The sequence below is a fragment of the Glycine max genome, chromosome 12, assembly GCF_000004515.6.
Source record: "Glycine max cultivar Williams 82 chromosome 12, Glycine_max_v4.0, whole genome shotgun sequence".
Classification (NCBI taxonomy): domain Eukaryota; kingdom Viridiplantae; phylum Streptophyta; class Magnoliopsida; order Fabales; family Fabaceae; genus Glycine; species Glycine max.
In genome coordinates this window covers 2,646,196-2,672,856 of record NC_038248.2, presented here as the reverse complement: position 1 = coordinate 2,672,856, position 26,661 = coordinate 2,646,196, and the positions used below count along the sequence as shown (strand labels likewise).

At 33.9% G+C, this 26,661-nt stretch overlaps 4 protein-coding genes and 1 pseudogene across 8 annotated transcripts; 2 read left to right on the top strand and 3 right to left on the bottom strand.

Moving 5' to 3' along the window:
• The first annotated feature begins 19 nt into the window (after positions 1-19).
• Positions 20-2,348, top strand: LOC100816478 (polyol transporter 5). The gene is made up of 3 exons (XM_003540913.5): positions 20-301; positions 380-726; positions 1,108-2,348. The coding sequence occupies exons 1-3, from the start codon at positions 139-141 to the stop codon at positions 2,191-2,193; spliced, it is 1,596 nt and encodes a 531-aa protein (XP_003540961.2). The 5' UTR covers positions 20-138; the 3' UTR covers positions 2,194-2,348.
• A 174-nt stretch (positions 2,349-2,522) lies between these two features.
• Positions 2,523-8,088, bottom strand: LOC100814881 (epimerase family protein SDR39U1 homolog, chloroplastic). 5 transcript variants are annotated; one of them, XM_041007391.1, is made up of 14 exons: positions 7,850-8,088; positions 7,699-7,747; positions 6,638-6,780; positions 6,453-6,528; positions 5,961-6,020; positions 5,521-5,639; positions 5,132-5,176; positions 4,901-4,979; positions 4,626-4,687; positions 3,884-3,986; positions 3,583-3,643; positions 3,324-3,394; positions 2,879-3,018; positions 2,523-2,791 (listed from the first exon to the last, which is right to left on the bottom strand). In XM_041007391.1, the coding sequence occupies exons 3-14, from the start codon at positions 6,674-6,676 to the stop codon at positions 2,690-2,692; spliced, it is 957 nt and encodes a 318-aa protein (XP_040863325.1). In that variant the 5' UTR covers positions 6,677-6,780; positions 7,699-7,747; positions 7,850-8,088; the 3' UTR covers positions 2,523-2,689. The 5 variants fall into 5 exon arrangements, with proteins under 5 accessions (XP_040863325.1, XP_003540960.1, XP_040863326.1 ...); XM_003540912.5 differs by lacking the exon at positions 6,638-6,780 and having other exon boundaries at positions 7,699-7,752; positions 7,850-8,087; XM_041007392.1 differs by lacking the exon at positions 6,638-6,780 and having other exon boundaries at positions 7,850-8,085.
• A 1,294-nt stretch (positions 8,089-9,382) lies between these two features.
• LOC100812380 (V-type proton ATPase 16 kDa proteolipid subunit) lies at positions 9,383-11,128 on the bottom strand. The gene is made up of 3 exons (NM_001415690.1): positions 10,959-11,128; positions 10,178-10,463; positions 9,383-9,935 (listed from the first exon to the last, which is right to left on the bottom strand). The coding sequence occupies exons 1-3, from the start codon at positions 11,032-11,034 to the stop codon at positions 9,803-9,805; spliced, it is 495 nt and encodes a 164-aa protein (NP_001402619.1). The 5' UTR covers positions 11,035-11,128; the 3' UTR covers positions 9,383-9,802.
• Positions 11,129-11,358: 230 nt separating this feature from the next.
• On the top strand, positions 11,359-13,999 carry LOC100806500 (NADP-dependent D-sorbitol-6-phosphate dehydrogenase-like). Its single transcript, NM_001253237.3, has 6 exons — positions 11,359-11,528; positions 11,814-11,908; positions 12,027-12,144; positions 12,493-12,625; positions 13,117-13,336; positions 13,468-13,999. Exons 1-6 carry the CDS (start codon positions 11,396-11,398, stop codon positions 13,696-13,698), a joined length of 930 nt encoding a protein of 309 aa, NP_001240166.1. The 5' UTR covers positions 11,359-11,395; the 3' UTR covers positions 13,699-13,999.
• Positions 14,000-14,997: 998 nt separating this feature from the next.
• On the bottom strand, positions 14,998-18,876 carry LOC100809708 (polyprenol reductase 2-like; annotated as a pseudogene).
• Between the last annotated feature and the right edge of the window lie 7,785 nt (positions 18,877-26,661).

Sequence of the window (26,661 nt, the reverse complement as noted above, 5' to 3'; positions counted from 1 at the left end):
TTCTGTGGATGATTATTGCACGTTTTAGTCAAGTCCAAGCAAGAGTGGTGAGTGGAAAATAATATATAGAAAATGGAGGTGAGACAGTGACAGTGACAGTGGAACGTGCCGTGTCCTAATTCTAACTCCAATTATATAATGATCCGAGATGAATACTATCCTCTTCAGCTAATTAAGATGGCTGAATCTCTGAAAGATTACGAGGAGGATTTTGAAAATCCTGAAAAGAAGCCCAGAAGGAACAAGTACGCTTTCGCATGTGCTATTTTGGCTTCAATGACTTCCATCCTACTAGGTTACGGTGAGTACTACCACCATTTATTTTCGTTTCTTTAACTATAGTTAGTACTATAAAATCAAATGTGAACTTTGATTACAGATATTGGAGTGATGAGTGGAGCAGCACTGTACATACAAAGAGATCTCAAGGTATCGGACGTGCAAATCGAAATCCTGAACGGTATCATAAACCTCTACTCTCCCGTCGGTTCTTTCATCGCCGGCAGAACCTCCGACTGGATAGGTCGCCGTTACACCATCGTCCTCGCCGGCGCCATCTTCTTCGTCGGAGCCATCCTCATGGGATTCTCCCCCAACTATGCCTTTCTCATGTTTGGCCGCTTCTTCGCCGGCGTCGGCATCGGCTTCGCCTTCCTCATCGCCCCCGTCTACACCTCCGAAATCTCCCCCAGCTCCTCTCGCGGCTTCCTCACTTCCTTGCCTGAGGTACTCTTCTCTAATCTCATCCACTCATCCACTCATCCTATCCATATTTTTCTTATCCCTAACAATCAAACAAATGTATAAGGAGACACCAACAATTCTCTTGTTCCAAGTCTCACCGTGCTATATGCTTCCAACATATACTTTTTATTAGCTATTTTGATTCAATTTTTTTTTCCTTCAAATTCATCACTTTTACATCGTTAATACACTTAAAATAATATAGTTAAAAAAAAACAAATATAATATTCATTTATATATTTTATTTAATTAAAATATTTGCTTTTAAATATTATCCGTGATATTCATCTCATTCCAATCTAAATGGATAAATTTTCCATTTATTTATTATGCAAATGTAGTAAGAACAATTTTGATATTCAGGTATTTCTGAACGGAGGGATTTTAATAGGATACATTTCAAACTACGGATTTTCGAAGCTGGCACTGCGGTTGGGTTGGCGGCTGATGCTGGGAGTGGGAGCCATTCCTTCAATTTTGATTGGCGTGGCAGTGTTAGCCATGCCGGAGTCGCCAAGGTGGCTGGTGGCAAAAGGTCGATTAGGCGAAGCCAAAAGAGTTCTCTACAAAATCTCCGAGTCGGAGGAAGAGGCTCGGCTCAGACTAGCCGATATCAAAGACACGGCTGGGATCCCTCAAGACTGCGACGACGACGTCGTTTTGGTGTCGAAGCAAACCCACGGCCACGGCGTCTGGAGAGAGCTTTTCCTTCACCCCACTCCCGCGGTTCGCCACATCTTCATCGCGTCGCTTGGGATTCACTTCTTCGCGCAAGCCACGGGCATAGACGCCGTCGTTTTGTACAGCCCAAGAATCTTCGAGAAGGCCGGGATCAAATCCGATAACTACCGTCTCCTCGCCACGGTTGCGGTTGGGTTCGTCAAGACCGTTTCCATTTTGGTCGCCACTTTTTTCTTGGACCGGGCCGGGCGGCGCGTGTTGCTGCTTTGCAGCGTTAGTGGGCTCATACTCTCGCTTTTGACTCTGGGCCTGAGTCTCACTGTGGTGGACCATTCGCAGACCACGCTGAATTGGGCCGTTGGGCTCAGCATCGCTGCGGTGCTGTCCTACGTGGCAACTTTCTCTATCGGGTCTGGGCCCATCACGTGGGTTTATAGCTCCGAGATATTCCCGTTGAGGCTGCGGGCTCAGGGCGTGGCAATTGGGGCAGCGGTTAATAGGGTCACCAGTGGGGTCATTGCGATGACTTTTTTGTCCCTCCAGAAAGCTATTACCATTGGGGGTGCTTTCTTTCTTTTCGCTGGTGTCGCTGCTGTTGCGTGGATTTTTCACTACACGCTGCTCCCTGAAACACGTGGGAAGACTCTCGAGGAAATTGAAAAGTCTTTCGGTAATTTCTGCAGGAAACCCAAAGCGGAAGAAGGACTTGACGATAACGTTGAAATCCAATTAAAGACCCGTGACCAAACTTTGACAAGCGTCGATTAGAATAAGGGTGATTATATTGAATAAAGGTATCCATTTTTTTTCTCCTAGGTAAAGTTGTCAGATAATCGTAGTTTCCACTCTAAACTGTATTTACCTCTCTGAATGACGTTGTGGGATTTGGGATTATACGGTAGTAATAATATTTACAACTTTTACTCGCGTTGCAATAGTATTTTCACAGTTTTGAAATCGAAAACCACAACCAGGGGAAGAGCTTGTGTGAAAAGGATGATTATAGTACTATAATAGATTTTGGGAATGAAAAGGAAAATAAACGTGGCGTTTTCAGTTTTGTGGAAGATATAGACGATCTCGTGCCAGTGTTAATATGCTATAGAACACACGGTATCATGTATGTATTAGTTAATTAACTAGATTACAATTCAACCACATCTTCAAATGTATATCGCTTTCAAAAATCTCAATACGGTGAATGCCTCTAGTGTCCGGAATTCAAAAGAATAAAGAATGTGGCAGTTGCTATGTTAAAACTGCTTCAAGAAAGAATTGCTTGAAGGGCATCCTTCACGTAAGGATATTTGAATGGGAAACCCAACTTCTTAGCTTGAATAGGAAGCACTCTCTGCCCTTCTAAAACCTACAAAGAGACGTTAACAAGGATTTCATGCTAAAAGTTAGTAAGTTATGTGGACTGAGAACAAAGTCACCATAGATTATTACTTACCACAGTAGCACCTTCTCCAAGGACAGCCTTGAGCGCAAAGTCCGGTACTGGCAGCCATGAGGGACGACCCAAGACATTTCCCAGCTGGTCACACAATTCTGCCAATCGCACAGGATTTGGTGCAGTTCCATTGATAACACCTATTACAAATATTCATAATTCATAAACATGATTCATGATAATGCAATAGGTTCATCACGATTAAAGTAACCAAAGGAAATATATCCATTATATTGCCTTGACGATGTGTGGAGTAGGTGGTAGATATCTCAAAAGGAATTAGTGTAATTGCAGCTGGAGGAATTAATGTAATAGGTGGAAAATGGATAATCCTATTATAAGAAGTCTATGCTACATCCAACCTCAATCGTCCATTATTCATTTACAACTTTTTTTAAGAATTTTGATGAATTTCCTTTTGGAGATATGCGAGTGAAAAATTCACCTTTGTAAGATGGATTTGATAGTGCTTCATATATTAAATTGACAATGTCTTCCAAATGAATCCAGGAGAACCTGTACGCGAAAGAATAAAAATAACTCAACTATGACATCAACCTAGAAATTAAGACAAACTAAAACCCATCTCATAACACATTTGCACCGTGACACAAGAAAATTAGGACAAACTAAAACCCATCACACAGTGTCTCAGAATTACTACAAAGCAATATCTTACAAGAGCAAGAAACTGAGTGAAATACCATTGTTTTCCAGAGCCTAGAGGTCCACCAGCAAACAAGTTGAAGATAGGTATCATTTTAACTGCAGAGACTCAGAAATGTAATTATCAGTTATACCCAGACAATATCATGAATTTCAAGAGTTATAAATCATTTATAGTTTTTTATGATATGAAAAGAAAAATTAGTGTAACGAAATAGATTTTGTTTCAAGATCCTATTCAAAAGAATAGCTCACGTATAAGTCTAAAGGGATAAGTGGACAACATAGGATGTCAAATAATATATTCAAGGCCAGAACTATGTAGATTAGAAGTCATACCTAATGCTCCACCATCTTTACCAAGAACAACACCAATGCGAATTAGAGCCACTCTAACATCTCCATTTACCTTTAGGGCTGTGGATTCCCATTCCCTGCAAACCTGAACAGAAGGCACAATTTTGGTCAATGCAATCTAGAAGCTACAGTTGTACAATGCAAAATGTTCCATCTATTTGAATAACATCTTAAGGTTTAGGAACTTAGACAAAAGTAGCTCCAATCTTTCATAATCACTGCCTTCATTTAACTTGTATATATTGTACTAGACACTTTAAAGGTTCACAGTCTCATGTTGTATCCCTTGTACGGGAACTCACGATCAAAGAGAAAATTTATTGTGATTTAGTGACTTAAATACCCAAAACCAAGCAAGGTTGACTGGTTACAATAACCTTTTTTGACCCCGAAAATATCAAATTCATTGAACTGAATAATCAGAAACAGCCTTTTCAAAGGAAAAATAGACAAGCTATGTATATGGTACAACAATGAATGATCAATAATTCAATATCCTTAAACACCGTCAATTAAGTAGATAAACAAAAAGCTATTAGATTCGACACCATCTTCTTATCAAAAGTTAAACAAGAAATATCAATATCCTTACGAAATTCATGAGCAATATCCTCAATTCCACTCGCAAAGCAAACAGTTTTTTTTTCCTATTCTCTCATCAGATTTTAAGATCTTATATTATTTCCTTTGCAACAGTAACAAAAACAAACATTTTTTTCCTTACCTCAGCCAAGTAATCCTTTCCTGATGGACTTTGTTCATCAAAGACTTGTGTCTCACTGGTGCCTGAACATATTAAAGTGGAAGGAAAATGAAAATACTTACTTCGTATGCAAAATAATGCATATTTATTAAACAAGAAGTGATTATAAAACATGCTCCAAAAATAATTACATTTGCTAACCAATGCATTAAACAACCAATTATAATATTAATTACCATGCAAGAAAATGATCAATGATCAATTAGCATTGAACCAGTTTTGACATACAAACATACCATAATAACCAACAGCTGTTGCACTAACAAAAACTTTAGGTCGAATATCATCTGGTGCACTGTTTATCAATTCTGCAACCTTTGCTACGAAATAAATAGGTCAAGAAGAATAAGCAACCGATTATATAAATAACTGTGACTTACATTGATGCACATATTTTTTTTACCAAGAGTAAATAAAAGAAGAATATATTTATTTTAATTTTTCATCAATGGGAAATGTATGCTTACCTTTGAGGTCACTCGAATCCTGCTTTGCTTGATTTCCTTCTTTATCTGCAGCATTAAAATGCATGTTAACAAATTAGGGGATATGCATGTGCTAATTTTACCAGCATCCAAATGAAGGTTGGAGGAAGAAGGGATAGAAAAACAAGAAGACACTGTATGTGTATGTGTAGTCTGTTACCGGCTCTAAGAAATAATGTTCAGCAGTTTAAACCTTACACCAGTGTCCGTCCTAGATAGCAAAAGTTGCCAAATATACATTAACATATTATTTATAATTTCAGATTTTATGATATAAAAAAGTAGTGTGTAAATTTTAATAACCGCCAACTAGGTGTAAGTTGAAGTCTACATCATTTTAGTAGTGGAAGTGATAAGGACATGGCAATAACCTCAGGAGACCACCGGGTACTTATGGGCAGTCCAGCCAAATTCACAACCCCTGTTGAGCCCTGAACGCTATCTTTCCATTCTGGCTCTTCTGCTATCTTGATTCCTGGAAAGTCTTTTGCTGTAGATACCAGGACAAAATTAACCAACTAATCCAAAGTTGTCTGACAGAGTCAAGTTGTGCAGAAAATTATTAATTTTTCTACCATGACGAGTAAAAAAAACTAGAAATTCAATACTGGAGGAATCCGAATTATGTATGAATTGAAATCAACAAAATATATAGTACTTATAAATTGAAGGTACTCAGATGTAAGTGAAGTTGATGTGTCACTTTGATCTCTTGAAAAGGTTTGCAGTTGCAAATGAATATTAGTAGGTATTATTTTGTGAAGTGTGAGTGTTAGTGCACATTTATAGCATTAATTTATTACCTTCTTACCTGGAAAAATTGTTTCTGCTTTAGATTTAGATCGTGTCAAGACATGAACACTGTGATTGTCTGCAAGTATTGTTATTTGAGACAGTAAGTTAGCTTAACTGTTCACACATACCAGCAAAAGCTAAGAATTCAATTGATAAAATTAGGCAAGCAAGAGTCTAACAAAATCCAGGGATTCTACTGATTCATCACACAGGGTAACAATATAAGGAACCAATACAGTCCATTAGATGCAACTATTTACCAAATGTTTAACTCGGGCTTTGAATTTATATGTAGTATTATTTTGCAAAGTCAAACTGACGAGAACAATACAACCACAATGCTCCTTTTAGAGTAAAATTTATCCAGGATTGGCCAAAAAAAGCTGAAATCTAGATATGCAAGAGAGCACTAGGAAAATGCTGCATATCAATGTACCAAAAAACAGAGTCATATCATATCATAAAACTTATACAAATTTACCAAGTAAGCTAGAGCATAGGGCATAACCTGCATGCAATCTTTGCACCAACCTTCTACCAATAAAACCTGTTGCTCCAGTTACAGATATGATCATTTTATTTCCCTGCAAAATCACTCAAGTGATAACAATCTAGAAGAAACCTAAACTAAATGACCACTTAGAAAAGCCAAAACTAAGAAACAGTTAAATAATATCTTAATTTGAAAATTACCAATATAATCTTAACAGAAATCATGCTTCCCAGACACATAGAAACCAAGGTATATGAAGTTGCATAGCTCACCCCTCTACAATTTTTGGCTCATAATCTGTTGTGAAGTTGAGAGGTGGAAATATTAAAGATTGTAATACTACCTGCAGAGCCAGAGAAGGGAATAACCTGGATTGTAATAATCACAGGTGGCACTCCACTAAAATGGAGCCAATGAAATGCTTATTTTTAACATTGAGATCTAACAATCCTAGCTCAGTATCAGGTTTCCTAAAGCAAGGCCAAGAGAAGCCTAACTTGATTATTAGAACACAAAATTAACAACTAGAACAGTCCCATATTGGGTACTGAGGTTACAGAAATAATATCATGCAACTAAGTTAAAGTTGAGAAGAAAATCATGAATTGGCATATAATATTTAATGAGGAATGCATATAAGGGAAAAACCATGGGGAAAAGTAAGAGAAATTTTCATTACGTGAAGAAACTTGGTCTCTGAATATAATATAGAATGATTAAACTCTCTCTTAAAATTGGAGAATACACCTCAATAGGAGGAACACTCAAAACAGATTATATGAATTTTCTCTCAAGAATTTGAGGACGAAAGCCCGTGTTTATTATGTATAATATAGGAGAAGCTCTTCTTCTATGCTGCTCCACGGAGTAACATGGGAGAGTAATAGTTCCAACTATCTGCTGCTCAAGTGAACTACTCCATCTATTGCTTCTAATTTGCACCACCAAAAGTAAGCCTTCAACAAAATTTTCAATGGTTGGCAGTAAATTTGCAGATAAGGGTTCTCTTCAGTTGAATTGAATGTTCAACTGAAAGAATCCTAATCATTTAAATTCAATTTTATACACTAAATCATAGAATGAAACGTAAGCTAAGAATTTGACGGCATTACTAAGCTTATTTATGAGTTTCCATGCCACAAAAGTGGCTTTAGCAATTACCACGTCTAACATCCCACTCACTTACGTTGATTAATGTTTTGTTAATTTGTTATTATCCCCCGCAAAAGCAAAGGGAATGAATGGATAATAATAATAATACCTTGGGGTCTTGATCAGAGACACACCAAACACAGAAGCTCCTAGCCTCCCTGGTCTAGTGAAATGGAATGAATGGGTATAAATGAACAATGCAAAAACTGAGAAAGGAAAAAAAGAAGGTTTGGTTGGTTCATTTCATTGAATGAGCTTACAGAGACGGATCGAGGAAGGTGAAGCGACGGACAGATGGTATGGGACCATGTCAGTGCTGTGGCTCCACACATTTCCATTCGGAATTTGGTACGCAGTGTTGAACCTGTTAAGCCAAGATTTTGACTCTTACTTGTCTCACCAACAAGATGAGGTGTGTGTTAATAAACTATTCATATTTCATATTCTCGAATCGTTTCGTGGTTAATTTGGAGCCACAGCAACTTCCCTTCTCATATCCATAATCCATCACTTGTTGCTCTCCCTTTTAATTCTGACTGGACCATACTCTACCACAGTTCCTCTAATGGTATTGATTACAGAATTTAAAGTAAAAATAATTTTATTAAAAGATGAAAAATTATGTTACATTTTCTTATAATTTATATAATAAATCTTTTTTCTTTTAATTTGTTAACCAATGCCTTTAACAAATCCTTCTATTATTAATAGTTTAGTAGTAGCTTGGTATGTAAAACATGGAAGCCATGTGACCCTAAATGTTCGGTCTTTCAATGACTACCAATAGTTTTCCCTTTAGTTTATGACTTGCACTTTTGTTGGTATTAAACAAAAACAAAGGCTGAATATTGTATCATGATACAATTAAAAGCCATATTGGTAGTGGGTGACATATATACAGTTTAACCAGTTGAGATTGAATTAATAGAAACCATAAACAAAGTGAAATGTACATGCCTCCCTGTATTGACAAATTTCGGCAGTATAACATAATTTCAATTCAATCAGACTCCAGCAAAGCAAAAAGAATAATAGCAACTGTATAAAGATGAAAGTAACCAAAATAAAGATGAGCGGACAGAATGGATAATTCAGGAAGAAGTTTGACCCCTCCTTATAATGTGTTATAGTTTTCTTGTAATATGTTTAATTTTTCTTAAGAAAAGTTTTAAGCTTTGTATATGCATTTTTTTTTATAAATATATATATATATATATATATACAAAATATTATTAAAAGAAAAATTACCAAAAGAACTAACTTATTATTTCTGATATATTTTTTAGAAAATATTAATTATTAATTTGTTTTTTTGTTAGTAAAAGGAATTTAAATTCACCACAATTTTCTCCTCTTTTTTTTTTTAACCATCGAATCAATCTATATATCTCCTACTCTTTATGGCTTTAATTTGAATAAGATCATCTACGTAAAAAAACTTATAATCTTATATTAAAAAAAATAAGGGCAAATAATACAAGCGAGCAAATAATAGAAGCATACTCTGTTACACAAGAAATGGAAGCCAAGGAGAACGTAACCAATGTTGACAGTTCAAAAGTAGAGGAAAATATCCAATTTAATTTGCTACACGTGACCAGAGTGCATCATTCAAAGAAAAATATCGTAACTCATGGATCATGTGGTACCGCGTATGTCATGTACGAAGAGAGGAGGTTGGGTTAACAATGTAATGAATGATTTTAAAGAGGCGAAGAAGCACGATGAAAGATCAATTCAATCATATTCCCTGCTTGCTTCAACAATCTCATCATTCAAAATACTATTAGAATACTCAAAATGCTCTTTTATTATTGATAAAAAATAAATGCTCTTTTATTGAGAACATCCATGTCGATTCGGATTATACAACTGATCAAAACACAAGGCAACGTTTAGCTACACCAGCATCCAATACTAAAAGACCCATTAATACATATAAATTACAATGGCAGCAGGCAAAAATAAAGTCTAAGATTATATGGCACATAGGGAAAAAAAAGCTTAAGAAGCTTTATTAAGCAAAGAAAGACTAGTTAAACAAACACAAAAATGACTGGTGCAGCTACTGCTTTCACATGTATTTGTTAAACCTTGCAAGTGCCATCCCAACATCACTAACCTCACAACTAACAATTTACCCCCCTTGCCCTCACAATAAGAAGGTTTTAAAACAGGTGGGAGATCAAAGAATATTTTGCAGCACATCTTTCTTAATCAGCTCTAGACTGACCAGCACGAGAAGACAGGATAATACCAACAATGAGTCCATACAGGGCAAGAGCCTCAGCAAAGATGAGAATGAGAATCATTCCAACAAAAAGCTTTGGCTGCTGTGCATTGGCTCTGCATAAGAAGATAAATTGTTCAAACTTCAAGGTAAAATTTCTATTAGGAATCATTATAAAAGGTATATCCATGTATCAAACTATCAGCAAAATATACATTTCATCAAGGATTCACATGTTCATTGATTGAAAGCATAGCAATCACATTAAGTATCACCATGAAATCTGTAGACTTCAGAATAAGATCAAATCAGTACCGAGTTTAATCATAGATAAGATACTAAGGCAGAAGAATTATACCTAACACCAGCATCACCAACAATACCAATAGCCATGCCAGCAGAGAGACCAGCCAGCCCACAGGCAAGACCAGAGGAGAGATGTGCATAACCATCAAAGAGGTAATAAGATTTGGCCTTGGGATTAATGCCAGTACTGATAATAACAGCAATAATAAGGCCATAAATACCCAAAACTCCAGCCATAACAACAGGGACAATAGACTTCATCACCAGCTCCGGTCTCATCACACCCATCGAAGCCACGCCCACGCCACTCTTCGCTGTGCCATAGGCAGCTCCCATACCTTCCTCCATCAGTTCAAACAATTCATATTAAAGATAAATCTACAGAAAATGCAAAGCTATCGAAGAAGCTCAGAATTTCTTTTTCTTTCTTTATATACATAACTATTCAACGGTTCTTCCACCAATCAATTTCAAGAATCGAAACAACGTGAAGCAATTTCAATAGACTTATTTTGTCCGCTGAGTTCCAACCAAAACAACGAAGATTCTAACAATAATTACGAGAAATGACTACTGATCTATGAGATAAAACCTCTGAGTTTATATGTAAAACTAAGTCTACGATTTGCAGTAGCTTAATTGAATCCAACAAAATCATTGCTCCACAAAAACCACCAAAGCACAACTGAATCATCAATCATAACATATGTTTTTTTTTACATGCAGCGATCAAATTGCGCATCGAACATTAAAATTTCCTGATAAAGTGAAATTCAAAAGAGATCAAGAAAATACGAGCATAGATCTAATTGAGAAATTAGGGATTGAATTACAGGAGAAGACGAGGGCAGCTGCGGCTCCAAGGAAGCCGAAAAACGGTGCCGTCTCATCGCCGCTGAATGGAGCCATTATAACTGCAACGACGTCGGATTGATCTGATCTGAGAAGTGAGATATTCCGGTTTCCGCAGTTCCACGTTCCGATCTCTGTTACCGTACAGTGTGGAGGGGAAGGAACCATTTCCATTATTTTATAGTTAGTTAATTACCCCCTTCCGGTGCTCCATTTGGACCGGGTGAAAAAACCCCGAACCCGAATTTAACCGGCCCGGTTTAGTTGTCATAAGGTGGTGCTTTTATTGGGCTTTGTTTTATGATGGGCTTGGACTTGGGCTTTTCCAACATAATGGCCCGAACTTGAAGCATAAGAGATCTTGGTCACACACACAAACAAACACACTTGATTAGCTGAGGAGGAAGAGAGAAAAACCATGGCAATAACACTCAACAATGGCTTCAAGATGCCTATCATTGGATTGGGCGTGTGGCGCATGGAAGGAAACGAAATCAGGGACCTAATTCTCAATTCCATCAAAATTGGTTATCGCCATTTTGATTGTGCTGGTATACTATTTTTCCAAATTTAGCTTTGGATTCTTAATCTACTTTGGAATCTTGTCCCTTTTGGGGCAGTTTAAACTATTAAAAAAAATTAGTTTCCCCCTATAGTTACTTTCTTTTTGCTAAAGCTAAATATTATTATGCCCCTTTATCCCATTTTGGTATATTGTTAGACTAACCCCACCAAAACTTGTTGATTAATGAATATCAAAGCTTGTTTCTTAGTTGATCTGTGGATAAAACATATGGTGGTTGATTAGATTTGGATGCGTTGTTGGCTTGTTGCAGCTGACTACAAAAACGAAGCAGAAGTTGGAGATGCGCTTAAGGAGGCTTTTGATAGTGGCCTTGTGAAGAGAGAGGATCTCTTCATTACCACCAAGGTCAGTTTCACAACCGTTCCTGTGGACTTAATCTTGTTTCTTTGTGACGTTTGTTGATGATTATTGTTCTGGGTCGGATAATTACTGTCTTACCCTTTGCATTTGAATCTGCTTTCAGCTTTGGAATTCTGATCAAGGCCACGTTCTTGAGGCGTGTAAAGACAGTCTCAAGAAGCTTCAGTTAACGTATCTAGATTTATATCTTGTTCACTTTCCTGTTGCCGTAAGGCATACTGGTATGTCCGTTTCCTATGCGTCCCTTGAATTTATCTTTTTGTGCATGTTATAGTTACAATGTAACTATAATTAGCACTGTTAAAGGAGTGATCTAACTTACCAGTGTTTTAAGATTACACACAGAAAATACAAATGAACTTCGATTCCATACACACGGATGTTCTTCAGATATATACATGAAAAATACCTCAAGTTGTTCTTTTGTGTTCATGTATATATTATTATATACTGCCTACTTTACGCAATCACCTCCTGTCATGTTGTTTTGTTTGGGATTTTTAACAAGTTATTACAAGCACATTTGAATGTCTTCTAATATAATTTTGACATATTTCACATACATGCAGGGGTTGGTAATACTTCTAGTCCTTTGGGTGATGATGGGGTCCTGGACATAGATACCACCATATCCCTGGAAACGACCTGGCATGCAATGGAAGATCTTGTTTCATCGGGCTTGGTTCGCAGCATAGGGATCAGGTGCAATTTGGTGCTGCAAACATTCTTTGCTATATATGCTCCAGAAATTCCTTTTAATGGCTATAGTTTATGGATAAGTTTTATCCAGTCATTTAGAAACAGAAAAATCATCAATGAAGAAAGTAAACCAACTAGTTTTGTTAAGTTCACAAGGGTTCCTCTTATATAAAAAAAAAAAAAGAGTTCATAAGGGTTGGCATCATGACAGCCTCTTATTAGTCATGGGTTACATGATTTTCAATGCACACTCCAGTTCCTTTATGAGAAGTTTTTATTATTTGGGGATGATTAAAGACTTGCAGCCAAGTGTCTTTGCAATATCCATCTCATCATTCTAATGATCCCTCTAAGTAATTAAACAATCAACTGTATTGACTTACATGGTACACATTCAAGATTTTTTATATGCTGGTTTGTTCCCCTTGTCTCAACTTGAGAAATGCTCGATTCTTTTTTAATGAAATTGCATTCTGACAAAAAGCTTTTTGCAGCAACTATGATATCTTTCTGACCAGAGATTGTTTAGCATATTCCAAGATAAAGCCTGCTGTAAATCAGATTGAAACTCATCCATACTTCCAGCGTGATTCTCTAGTCAAATTTTGTCAGAAGCATGGGATTTGTGTCACTGCACACACTCCACTAGGAGGTGCTGCAGCAAATGCTGAATGGTTTGGAACAGTTTCATGTTTGGATGACCAAGTTCTCAAAGTGAGTTGTCAATACTAGTTTCCGAGCACAATATTTATTAGCCAACTACCATAACTCCCAGGCATTGTCTATCCAAAAACAGTTTCATAAAGTTGATTAATTTGAGAGTATACCATTTTCTTTTATTTCAGGGTCTGGCTGAAAAATACAAAAAGACTGCCGCCCAGATCAGCCTTCGCTGGGGAATTCAAAGGAACACTGTGGTCATTCCTAAATCGTCAAAACTGGAGAGGTTGAAAGAGAACTTTCAGGTTTTCGATTTTGAGTTGTCTAAAGAGGACATGGAGCTCATTGGAAGTATAGATAGAAAATATCGAACCAATCAACCAGCTGTGTTTTGGGGCATAGATTTGTATGCGTGAGAATGCCCTTCCTAAGTCTGTATCATGGCTGTTTGACCTTGTGTTAAGATTCAGATTTGGTATAAGCTGATCTTTCAGGCTCCTTAGTAGCTCAGTTTATTTGATAATGTAAACTTTCTTTGTTGATGGTTGAAAAATCATCTTCTCATCCCATATCCAATCTCGTGGACTAAATAAGAGAGACTTCTGAATGTTGTTGCTTAATTTGTTTGTCCATTTGTTTACTTCCTTCCATTTCACTCCCGTTCTATTTTCGAGTCCTCGTCTTTGGAAATGCTAAAGTTTAGTTGATAAGTTTCTGAAATATAGAAAATTGCATATATGAAATTTGGTATATTTTATCAACTAAAACGTGAATATGAATGTGAATACTGTACTCCCTAGTTCCGTCTCCGTTGCAGAATGCAGAAATTTTTAAATTTGAATACCCATTTTAGCTAGCCAACAGAATAAGTTTGTGTTTTCTGGCTCTCATAAATTAAACTAGGCTTGGTTATGTTTTTGGTCCCCATAAGTTAGTGTTTCTTTTATTTTTTATCTTTATAAGTTCACTTTTCTAATTTTAGTCATCCAAAGTCGTTTTTTTTTAATTTTTGTCCTTGTAAGTTTTTATTTTTTATTTTCAGTCCTTATAAGTTTAAGTTTTATTAATTTTAATTTTTTGAAGATTACAATTTTTTTTATTTATAGTTTTCATAACTTCATGCTTACAAGTATCAAAATTTTAAAAATACAAACTTACATAAATTAAAAATAAATAAGATATCTTACGGGAACTAAATTACTAAAACACCAACTTACATTAACTAAAATTAGAAAAATCAAAGGCAAAAATGAAAAATCAGTAACTTATTTAAGTGTGAAGGACCACAATTCCACATGACACTAAAATTGGAAAGCTATCAACTTGTTTTTGGAGTTTTAGGAGTTATTGTACAATTACCTGCCTTTTTTACTTTCACGTAGTTATTGAACTATCAAACCCAACGTAAATTCTCGGCAGAGCCAAATTTATTTGAAAGGACAATGTATTTAAGACAAAATTCGCAATACTAGTTTTAAATTTTAATTACCATGACAATGAGGTATTGAATAACTTGATTAACCATGGTTATTTCAGGATCAACAATTATTAAATTACTTTTTTTTTAAGATAATAAAATTATCTTGGCATCACAAAGTCATAGAATCGAATGAGTATTGTAATTTGTAAATAATCGTAATTTTCAGGAATTTCCATATTGAATGCGATCAATAACTATTTAGGGTTTATTTTGGTGGCTAAGAATAATACAAGACTGGCTCTGAATGTTTGGATTTTTACACCAAAAATTATTCGGTAGTTTAAGTATAACATTCTCTAAACTATAAAAGCTTAATCTAAACAAGTACACCTTGAGAAATAATGAAGTTCTTTGAGGTGATCAATTGTGATAATTACACATTGCTTCACAATCTCACAGAATAAATGGAATTATAGCAAACCGACTACTTGGATAATCTTCAAATTTCTGACGATACCAGCTATGAGTTTCCACAGCTGCAAATGCCAGATTTGCCACCTGTACCCAATAAAAGAAATATGCAAAAAGCAAATCAAAATCAAAGATTATCTGTTTAAAACTTTAAAACCTTGCAAAATCTGCAAAGGAAATATTACCACAAAAACAAAAAGTAGCCAGATTGTTAGGTTGGATCCTCCAGTAGCAACCACAAAACTAGCGTATATAACCTTCATCATCATCATCAAATATTAGGCTTATTCATATCAGTCACATAAGTAGAAGTTACAGAGACAGAGAGAAAGAGGCTTACAATTTCAGAGAGATAATGAGGAGAGGAGACGATTTCAAACCAATCACCATGAGGAATTACATATTCATCTGCCTGTCTTGAATGTCGTAGAGAACCCTGCCAAATTTATAAAAATGTTAAGATATCCAAATCCACCTCATTGTAAAAATGGTATATTTGCTTTAAACTTCAACATTTCATTTTAAAGAATCATTGCATGTAGATATATTTACAAAATGTCAAACAAAGTTCCACATGCAAAGTAAATGAAGAAAATCATATGTATTTAATTTCTGTGAGCAAATTCACCATCTATTGTGACTTGGTACCATTAGTATTATGTAATATCAGTGAGATACTGAGATGAAAATAAATAACAATTAGAAGCTGTGAAGATAAAAGGAGGTAGCAACTATAAGTTATGAAGCCATGGTCTCAAACCATTTGATATTCACGTTTCACTGACCAAAACCAAAGATTTAGATGTCAATCAAGTAAATGATGCATACAAGAATCTTATGGCACTGGTGTTGATGAATCCAACCCATAAGAAAACAGCAGCACCAATCCAATGCTTCCACCCAAGCTTGAAGAGAGGATTTACAACTTGCCAGAATTCTAACTCTGTTACTTGCATCTGATTCTTGCCCTTGACAATGAACTTGGTCACTAGATTTGCTAGGAAGTTAAACACCTCTACTGCACAACCGCCACACAGCGATAGTGGTGCTCCTACGTAGAAACTAGCTTCAGAAAAATAACAAATCAATCCTCTTCATTTTAGTATTTTCTGGACAATAACCAGTGATAACTAAGAAGTACAAATGCAGGAAATGATGCTATTAATTTATATAATATTGTGCTATCTAAGAACACAGGTGTGAACCTTCACCCCTTCAAATAACAAGAAACATTGAAATTATTTTAGATTGCACATCAACAAGTAATACCAGTACTGCAAATCTTTCTAGGACTAGTCACGTGTAAATAACATTTAGTTCACAAGTGAGAAAATAAATAGAACTAGTCATTCTCAATTGCAGTCATTTACTTCTTTCCTTTGCTTGATTACCACATTTCCAGATTTAAAAACAAAATATTTATCTCAACGACACTCAAATATACAGACTAAATCCAAATGCTGATTGTACCTGTTCTATCAAAACAATCATAAATATTATATTATTGGCAATGAAAACTATCTTAATAACTTCACATATTAGAAGACACAAAATCTTACACATTAATGCTTCAGATTATCCAAATAAAAATGGGGGGAAATTTTTTCAGGAAAGGACTTTTACAGGTTTATGTAACACAACAAAATCAATTCAGAAAAAAAAAGTAACTGACCATATTAAACAAAGTCATATGTAATAGAACAATAATCAAAATATCCATGTTCTACTTCTCCCATCTCATGCTAAATATACAAAGTTCTGTGGCAACTAGAACAATGCTGTTCCAAGCACCATAGCATGCTCAGTTGAGTCTGAGAAGGCCTTATGATGAAGCCAAATATGAACAACAGAGAACCAACATTATACTTTAATCTGTCATATTGTCATGAGTTACACATATACACACTGAATAGGATATACATTTATAAGACATGTTAGCAATATACTCCCTAAGGCACTTTCTTTCTGACACACTCTCCTATTAGTTGAAATTCATGTGGATCCAACTAGTTTAGGAATGAGACCTACCAAACTGGGAATGGAACCCACATATTTAGTGGGACTCGCACGAATTTCACCTAACAGGAGAGTGTGTTGGAAAGAAAGTATCAGAGAGCGTGTTACTGACAATTCTCACATTTATTACAGTAATTCATTCATGTCAGATATAATATTAACCAAATTTGCAAAGTTTGGAAGCCCCATATATTTCAGATCAATCAACCAAAATTAGGGATTTATCCCAAGGAATTTAACAGGAAGCCACAAATTTCACAGGAAAACTCCAACCAGAATTGCAATAGTTTGCGCTCGGCAGGAAACAGACATTTTCACACTTACATTCTCAATTCAGCATAATAAAAACAATTTCCAAACTTCAAAAAGCAATTGCAAGTGAAGCAGATTGAGGAACAATGAACAAAAAAACTCACAACAATCCAGTGAGATAACCAATGACGTGCATACGAGCAGAAGGACTATAGTTAAAAACGTGTCTAGTCTCATAAAGTCGTCTGAGGACTTGAACTTCCATCATCAAAAGCAGAAAAACCGCTTGCCAAGCCACATATCCCTGCCTCAATTTATACGTATCAGTTTTGATAGTAGAACCACCTGTCAAGAAGCTAGTGATGGTAGAGTAAGAAAACGGCTCCACAACAAGTGGCACCATGTTGTACGCATACGCCCAAGTCCCAAGAAGTAGCAACGTTGTCCATATAAAAGCCACAATGTAGAAGTGCAAGAAGAACCTCTGAGAAATAGTGAATTTCTGCAACACAGCACGGTAAATGTTTCAACATTCACTCATGACTTACTCAGCCCATCAATTCCTAGGGCGCAACTTTGTATCAATAATAAATAGATTTAATTACTCATTTAGAGAGTGTTTGGTTTTCATGTGAAAAAATGCTTTTGAGACAAAAGTAATTTTGACAGAGGATGGAGACTCTTGCTTTTGCTTTCAACACTTACTTCTGCTTTCATTTTACTTTTATCCATTACATTTGCATTAGAACACGCGCCCAACATTGTAAACTTAAATTGAAACATGCACTTAGTGTTATTCCTGCACAATTTTTATAACTTGTTTTAGTCCCAACAAACAACCGACCAAAATTGTAGGGACAAAAACGAGTAAAAAGAATAATACGCGTAGAGACTAACAAGAGTAGTTTTAAAGTATAAAGACTAAACGAGTAATTAAACCAAAAAAAAGAATTTGTGAGAAATGCGTGAAAAGGGGTAAATACATGAATGCAAAAGTGGTGTTACTTGGGAGGAGTGCATGATTTTGCCTCTACGAGCAAAAGCCAACAAGGTGGCACGGAGGCAGCTGAGCTTGGGAGTGGGAATAGAAGCGACGATGATGGGTAATGTGGCAGCGAGCCATGCCAGCCTCAGGATTTGAAGGAGAACCAGCTCCATCGGTTGATTATGAAAAAGCATGGTTTCAAGTGCGTAAAGGGAGGGGTTAGGGATCTGGCTTAAAAAGATTGATAGTAATTAATAACTGCTATATATGGAAAGTAAGGCAAGGACACAGATTGACGAATGACGGCAACTCACCAACCTCAAACCATCAGAACGGTTCTCAAAACTCATCCCAGAACCCCTTCCCAATGCTTGACACCACTCTCCTGAATTTTTCATTTTTTTACCACATGAACCAATCAGCATCTTTTAACCATTTACTTGGGTAAGAGTCATTTTTAATGTAGTGAAATTAAGGTTTAACTAGCATGTGAGTCTTTGATTTTTTTTTATTTTTTTTACCAAATTTTTAATTAGGTTCTTTAAAAAAAATCATTTGGATCTCTAAACTTGTATTTGTTTTTCAAATTTCTTTTAATTAGGAACTAAAAGTATTTTAGTTTAACTTATTTTATTATTGAATTTTAAATTAACAATTTTATTCATCATATAATTTTAAATTTATTTATTTAAAAATCAATTATAGAATTTAACATTTTTTTATGTGTTGATCAATAATGGAATAATAATATAAAACTACTTTTATATTATCAGTGTATTCTAATTTAAAAAGCATTTTAGTTCCTTTTTTCACTCCGATATATAAACTTAGATGATAAAAAATACATCTTAATTTGACACAATTTACTGTCATTTTTCTTTTTCCTCCAGTTTAAAAGATAATTTTAATATAATCCAATACATATCGCTAAAAAAGTCTGAAAATAAAAAAAGTGCAGTTATCAAAATACATCTTAAGTAAGATTTTCATCTTATTTTATAATTATGAATATCTTCTCTTTTTCTTTTCGTTTTCATTTGTCTTCTTGTATCCTCCTTGTCTAGTTTCAACTTGGGTATAAAAATATATATAGTTTTAAACTTGATAATTTTATCTGAGTTTAAAAAAACAAAAGTTCTTTGCGCATAGTTTTTTTACCAAAGTAATTTATAAGCCAGTAAAAAAAATTTATAAAATTGACAAGAGACTTATCAAATATACTTGAAAAATTAGCTAGTTTACTTTTAATTATGGTTAAATTTTTGTGAGAGGATTAATTTTAGGGGACGACATATAAATGGCCTCATCTTTGGAGGATACATGCAGAAGAAGGGTTTAAAGGAAGCAGAAAAGTAACAAGTTCTTGATCCTCCTTTCACTATTGGTGAAATGGAAATTTTGTCTATGGAGTGAAAGAATTAAAACACGAAAACAAAGTCTGATATGCCCCGTGGGATTAAGAACCAAATGGCCAAGGAATAATCTTTTTATAAAAGACAAAAATGAGCTGACGCTTGAAGAAGAGATTAGAAATTTAGGCAACTGAATCGATAAGTTAACATCAGAATATATACCAAGGTATGGGAATATTAAGGTAAGTGAGCAAGAAGATACGAAGGCTAAAGATATTTATTCAGAATATGTGTCTGATGCAAAAAAAAAAAAAAGAGGCAAAGAAAAGAATTTCAATTTGTGTATGATGAAAAAAAAAATGAAGGGTCTAAAATAAAATGTCTAACTTTTGGTGGGGGTGGGAGTGGAAGGAGGCAGGTTGAGTTCACTGAGTCTCGTTTTCAAAAGAAGATGGATAGGAATGGAATTATTGCGATTGGACATTGTTGGGCCCTTCGTTTGATTCAAGAAAGTGGATAAGGGCCTTTTTGAATTCTTCTTCTTTTTCTCGGCCATGGCCTGTTATTACTACAGAGCCATGGGCCAGGGTCACGTGTGCTGGGAAAGCAATATATGACGACACGTCACAATATACTATTTACTGGTACATGAGAAAGTGCTAAAAACGAAGTTATGACTATACCATAACTAGAATCGGCCTCCGTGTAATGCACACGGATTTTGAAGGGAAAAAATACAAAGAAAAAAATAGTCACTAAGTAAATAAAAAATAATTTGAAAAACTGTCCGGTCGATACTGATCGATAGTTAGACAGTTCTAATATAATTATTGATGATAATACTGAGAAGGACACTGCAATTGCGACCAATCACCCAAACATAGCTCAAATATGTTGTTTTTTAAAGTTCACTTTTTTATTTTTAGTTTGTGTAATTTTATTTTTTTAATTTTAATTTTCATGAGTTTATGTTTTTTTAATTTTAATCTCAGAAGATATTTTATTTATTTTTAATTCTTTGTGTTTTTTTAATTTTGATTTTTATAAGATTTCATTTTTTTATTTATAATTTTCATAAATTCGTACTTATAAAAACCAAAACATGAGAAATATAAATTTATAGGATTAAAAATGAATAAATATGTTAAAAGAATCAAAATTAAAAAGATGCATACTTACAAACATTAAAATTAAAAAATTAAGTTACATAGATTAAAAATAAATAAATACTAACTTATAAAAATAAAAAATATATTTAATCTTAAAAAAAAATACATCTCACGGAGGATTACAAGTCAACACCCTTCATTATGCCACGATTGATGGCAACCGTGGGTCTCTTACTCCTTTGTTTTTTAAAATTTCTCATTTATTTTCCTTTTAAAATTAAAACCAATGTATATTTTTCATCAAAACTAAGATAGAAAACCAACATTGTGTTGGTATAAAAAAATATATATATTTTTATATTCAAACGTCTACAATATATAATTATATAGAGGGAATACTTATTTTAATTTTGTCAACCTTATAATTCCACGTACATTTAAACACTTCATATAAAAATTCACTCAAATATTAACATCATTAAAATAAGTGTTTAACTTAATTTTATGAGTCATAAAATACTTAAAAAATATATTATTTATGATATAAATATTTTAAGTAATAATTTATTATATAAGCAACTTCATGTCATTTACTATAATAGCAAAAGAGTTGAACATCATTGCGTGTAATTAAACAGCTCATGTAAGTATGATCATTGAAGATATGCTAAGAATCTTATTAACTAATGCACTAGTTAAAGAATTAAAAGAGAAAAAGTTTTAATGGAAATCATGTGAGAGCATATTTTAAAATTATAGGAAAATATATTTTCTGCATTCCAATAAAAAAAAGTTTTATTTTACTTTCTTAATCAATATTCATTAAGTGACCTTAAGACACCAAGTGACATTTATCATTCTATAATATATAAGGTTCACACACTATGAACAGAAAAAATATGATTAAGAAAAAATATTTCATTAACTATAACTAAGTGGATTTTTTTAGCAAAAATTAATCAATAATAAAATTGATAAATATTTTACACCAAATAACATAATAATAGTAAAAACAACCGTATTGAAATAAGCTACATATCACGGTTCTAAAGGTCCCAAAAATGTAGCACAAGTAAAATTGCATTGTAAAATATGTAGCATATATTTGGCTCTCTGTTTGTGGGACGTTGAACGAATGTTCACATAAGAAAAAAAATAAAAACAAAAACGTGTACATAGTCTTAAATGTATAAATAATTTTATTTTATAATTAATCCAAAAGGGTTACCAAGGATGTGGATTGCTGTGCTTACGAGAAAGAAATAAGTAAAGGTAGGAAATTGATGTTGCTTATTTCCACTTTAGAATGAATCTTGGCCACTTACCAAAAGAGGCACCATAAAGGTTAATGATTAAGAAGGATTTGGTGCCGACTATTGGTTTAATCATCCATCCTTTAAATACTGTAATTTTATTCACTTCCTAGCACTCCCCCACCAAATGTACACTTAACATTCTTGTTATTTGTCGTTCAGTGCCGACTAATGATATATACAGAGCAAATATCGTATCATAATCACATTTGTAATGTGAGAATAAAAATTGCCATTCTCGTCCGTTAAACTAAAATAAAAGGCTAAAGATTCTTTTTAAAAATTCATATAACCATAAAATTTCTATACGATTTATCAACAAAATTTAAATATATATAACAATTACTAACGAGTGTTCTAAAGATATTCATTAAGAAAATTAAGAAACTTAAAAGTATGAATATTTTTATTAAGAGGTGAAAAATTGTGTTATCAATAATATTTTTTAGCTTTTCATAATTTACACAATAAAAAAATTTGTTTTTTAGTCCCTTAATCAATGTATTAAGACACTGATTATCAAAATCCTATCTATTCCCTTAATTCTAGAATATATGATATTTAAGTTTTTTCACAAATAATAATAAATACAATTAATTTGTTGAATTTTAAATAAAATATTGGATAACTTCCTAATATATCATTTATATATATATTTAATTAATGACTCATTTACTTTTATTATGCACTATTCCCATTAAGTATTTATTAAGAGTAACCTTGAAAAAATATATTTAATATGACATTAATTTTATAAAATGACATATTTTGAAATAAGTTTTTTTTTCTCTAATATGCATATTTTTCTTTTTTAGTTGGAATGTATTAACACCCTACACCAAAATTTTAGAACTAAAAAAAAAATTTAGTTAAGTTAGTTTAAGGGCAATATGGTATTTTACTTGCTTAAAAAATCTTATTTCTCTCTCCTATTTCGTAAATCATGTCTGAGGAAGAAATGCAATTCTCTTTCTCCATTCTTTCCCAATATCTCTCACGTCTCTCTCCCCTTATTCCTACTACTAGTTGCAAATTTCTTCAAGTGATAGTAACTAATTTAGTTCCTGGTCACAGAGGCTTTGAAAATATTTTAATTTCTCTACTCTCTTTTCAACTATTTGTTTTTTTTACCCCTACGATGGTGGCTCTCTCTTTTTCATCTTCTTCACGCCACTGTGGACAATGTCATTAACAACCTCTACCATTAATGTCAATGGATTAAAATGAACAGGTTGAAGTTTATATTAGAACAGAAAAATTATTATACATGGTTAAACCAAATTTGTTCAGTACATTATTTGTTGATGAACCAGTTTTGAAATTCAGAACCATGTCTAATAAGATCGGAAAAAATGAGAAATACATTTAGATCGGTCCCCTGAAGTTGGGGGCTGACCAATCCCCAACCCACCGAAGATATACGTAACACTATTTGTTTTCCTCGTGATAAGATTTGCTTACACAAAATGTAAGTCTTTAAACTTACACCAAATCTCACCCATCTACTATACACTAAATATGTTTCAATTTTTTTAAAAATTAAACAACAATAAAAATATAATTAATGATTTATATTTTAATATATTTTTAAAAATTTATATTACATTAATTTAAATCTATACGAATGAAATAACAAATGTTTTAGAATTTATATGAAAATTTATATATATAATATATGTAAAATAAACTTTCAATTCAAAGTTAGATTTTAAAAAAATTACATTTAATTAAAAGTTATTTAACAGTATAATGCTTGATTAAAGTTACATGACTGTATTTTATTTCATGTTCACACACTAAAAACTTTACTTACAAAATCCAAGTAGCAATATCAAGTTGTTACAACACCCATAACATGCAACAATTTAAGAGTTTTCCATCTACAAGTTTGGTAGCTGCAAGGGCATGTGTACCAGCGACATTTCATAGCAATTTCACTCCAGGGAGGTTGACCGTTGTTAGGAGGATTGTTGTAGGCGTTTTGCTCACCGGAGTATTATTGTTGACATTTTGCCCAAACACACCCCATATGTAGTGTGAGTTAGGAAACAGGCCCTTGCTTGCTCTGTGTAACGTGGGGGACGTTGAGATATTCGTTATGGTATGGACAAATTTGTCCATTATAGGGGTCATTGAAATCATCGGTGAATGCATTCATATCAGGTGAGTTTGCAACCATTTTTTTGCAAACCCTAATATTTGGAAAGATCTTAATATATTTTTATTATAGTTTTGCAGACTATTTAATCAATAATATTATAAATTAAATGTTTTATGGTGGAGCCAATACGTATATTAACAAGAAATAATTCTATTTAAGTAGGATCATCATGAACGATAAGTCATTTTCAATTAGTTAATACCTAGATTCATTCATTAAAATTGGATCGGATCAATTTTGACCGCTCTAATCTTAGTATATTTTTATATTTCAATTGGAAGAATTGATAAAATTTTATTTCTCAAAATAAAATTTTCTCCCATCTTCATACCATACATTAAAAAATAAAAATTGCAATTTTTTTTTTCAAGATTTATCCAAATATATCCTTAAATGCGAGAGCAAATTAGGTTCACCTCTGAGTTTATGACTTATTATACTAACATTTCCTCTACTTAAATACATTTCCTTTGTATCCCGAGTCATCTCAGTTAATTGACCATGTTTATTATTGTGTGAAATGTCCAAATAACCCTTGTGGATCGCCTCTAAAATTAGAAAATTCCAATTGTGCTCTGCTAGGGTTTGTAGAACACAGGGGAGGCGAAGCAATGTACAACAACGCCAACCACTTCGCCGCGCCATGTGCATAAACCACCTGTATCTGCCACCGCTCCGGCGCCACAACCACTTTTCAGCCTCTTCAAACTCGCCGCTTGCGATAAGGTCTCAATCGCTTCAACAACCAAGCCATCAACGCTTCAGCCCCCAGCGCCGTCAAACGCTCCGAACGCACCCATTCTTTCATTGAAGAGCCTACGACGCTCGTGGAGCAGCTTAAGAAGGAGAGCGAGTGGCTTGACGAATCTTAAATTTCATTTTATTTTTCGTTAAATTGGTTCTCAAATTATCCTCTTTTTTTATTCCTGTTGATGTTTTTTTATGGTTTTGAAATTTCAATTTTTTTTGTCAATATTGGTTCTGGAACTTTTCCTATGTAAAGACGATAACGTGCTCTGGACTTGCAGTAACCCGTGTTGGACTTACAATACTACGATACTATTTTGGATGATTTGGGTTTCCAATAACCTATGCAAGTAGGACTTACCCAAGGACATGTTTACGGGATGAGGGGATTTTTGTGGTTAGCTACTACTGTATTATTTATTATACTGTCATATACTTGGGTATAGTAGCTGGATCACTAACAATGGCTTTGAAATATTTGGTTTTGGTTTTGAAATGTTGATGCTTGACTTTAGTAAATTTCATAGAAGATGCTGCACATCCAGTGATAGTTTCATAATATTCTTTTTATCAGAATAAAAAGATCCTATATGTGACTATGTATGAAGAAAAAAGAAAGAGAGCATGTTCAATTTTTGGAATTTCAAAAACACTCTTTCAACGTTAACAACTGCTGTGGGGAAGACATTTCTGTTAACGGAATTAATACCATGATGGTCCGGGGGATACCTTTGTAATAGAGTTGTAAAAAGTATGGAGGATTTGTGTATGGGTAAAATAGGAAGGAAATACGAGTATATTAAGTCTTAAACTGTACGAATATAATTTACTCTAAATGCTAAGATTCATCCACCGTTTAACAAACTCTTTTTTTTACTCATTTGGATTGAGCTAATAGTGGAGAGATTGAAGTAAATGCATGAAATCATAAATTTGATCTTCGTTCTCATTATTATAGACTAAACATTTTTGGCAACCACCCTTTAACTCACCCTCGATGATTTTATGGAAGCTAGAAATGAACTCTCTAATAATGGGCTGCTAAACAGTCAAAGCTTATGGCCAATGATGTAGAAATATCTCTCTTTTGAATGTCTATTTTATATCTCACTCTTTCGCAATTTTGTGCCACTGATATTGGACAGGGTAGAAAATCCTAGACCCAAGATTTATGGTGATGGCAAAATTTCCCGCATAGTTTTTTTTTTTTTTTCAATGTTCACACAACTTGTTTTGTTGTTGTTGTCGTCGATGATGATGATATATTTATATCTCAACTAGTTATGTAAACGTAAAGAGTATTTTTGTTAAGATCAGACAGAATCATAGGAATAAGAATCTGAACAAATCTTTATGCCCCGTCGATGTCAAATTGGATACTTTTGTTGATTTATGTGGCAGATATATACAGGAATTTAAAAATCAAAATCTGGTCTTAAAATTGCAAATTAAAGCACGGAATGTAAGAATTGTAGTGGGATTAATTTCTTTCCAAAAAAGAAAAAAAAAGCATTCGTTGAAAAACTGCCCATAGGAAATAAAAGAATAACGGG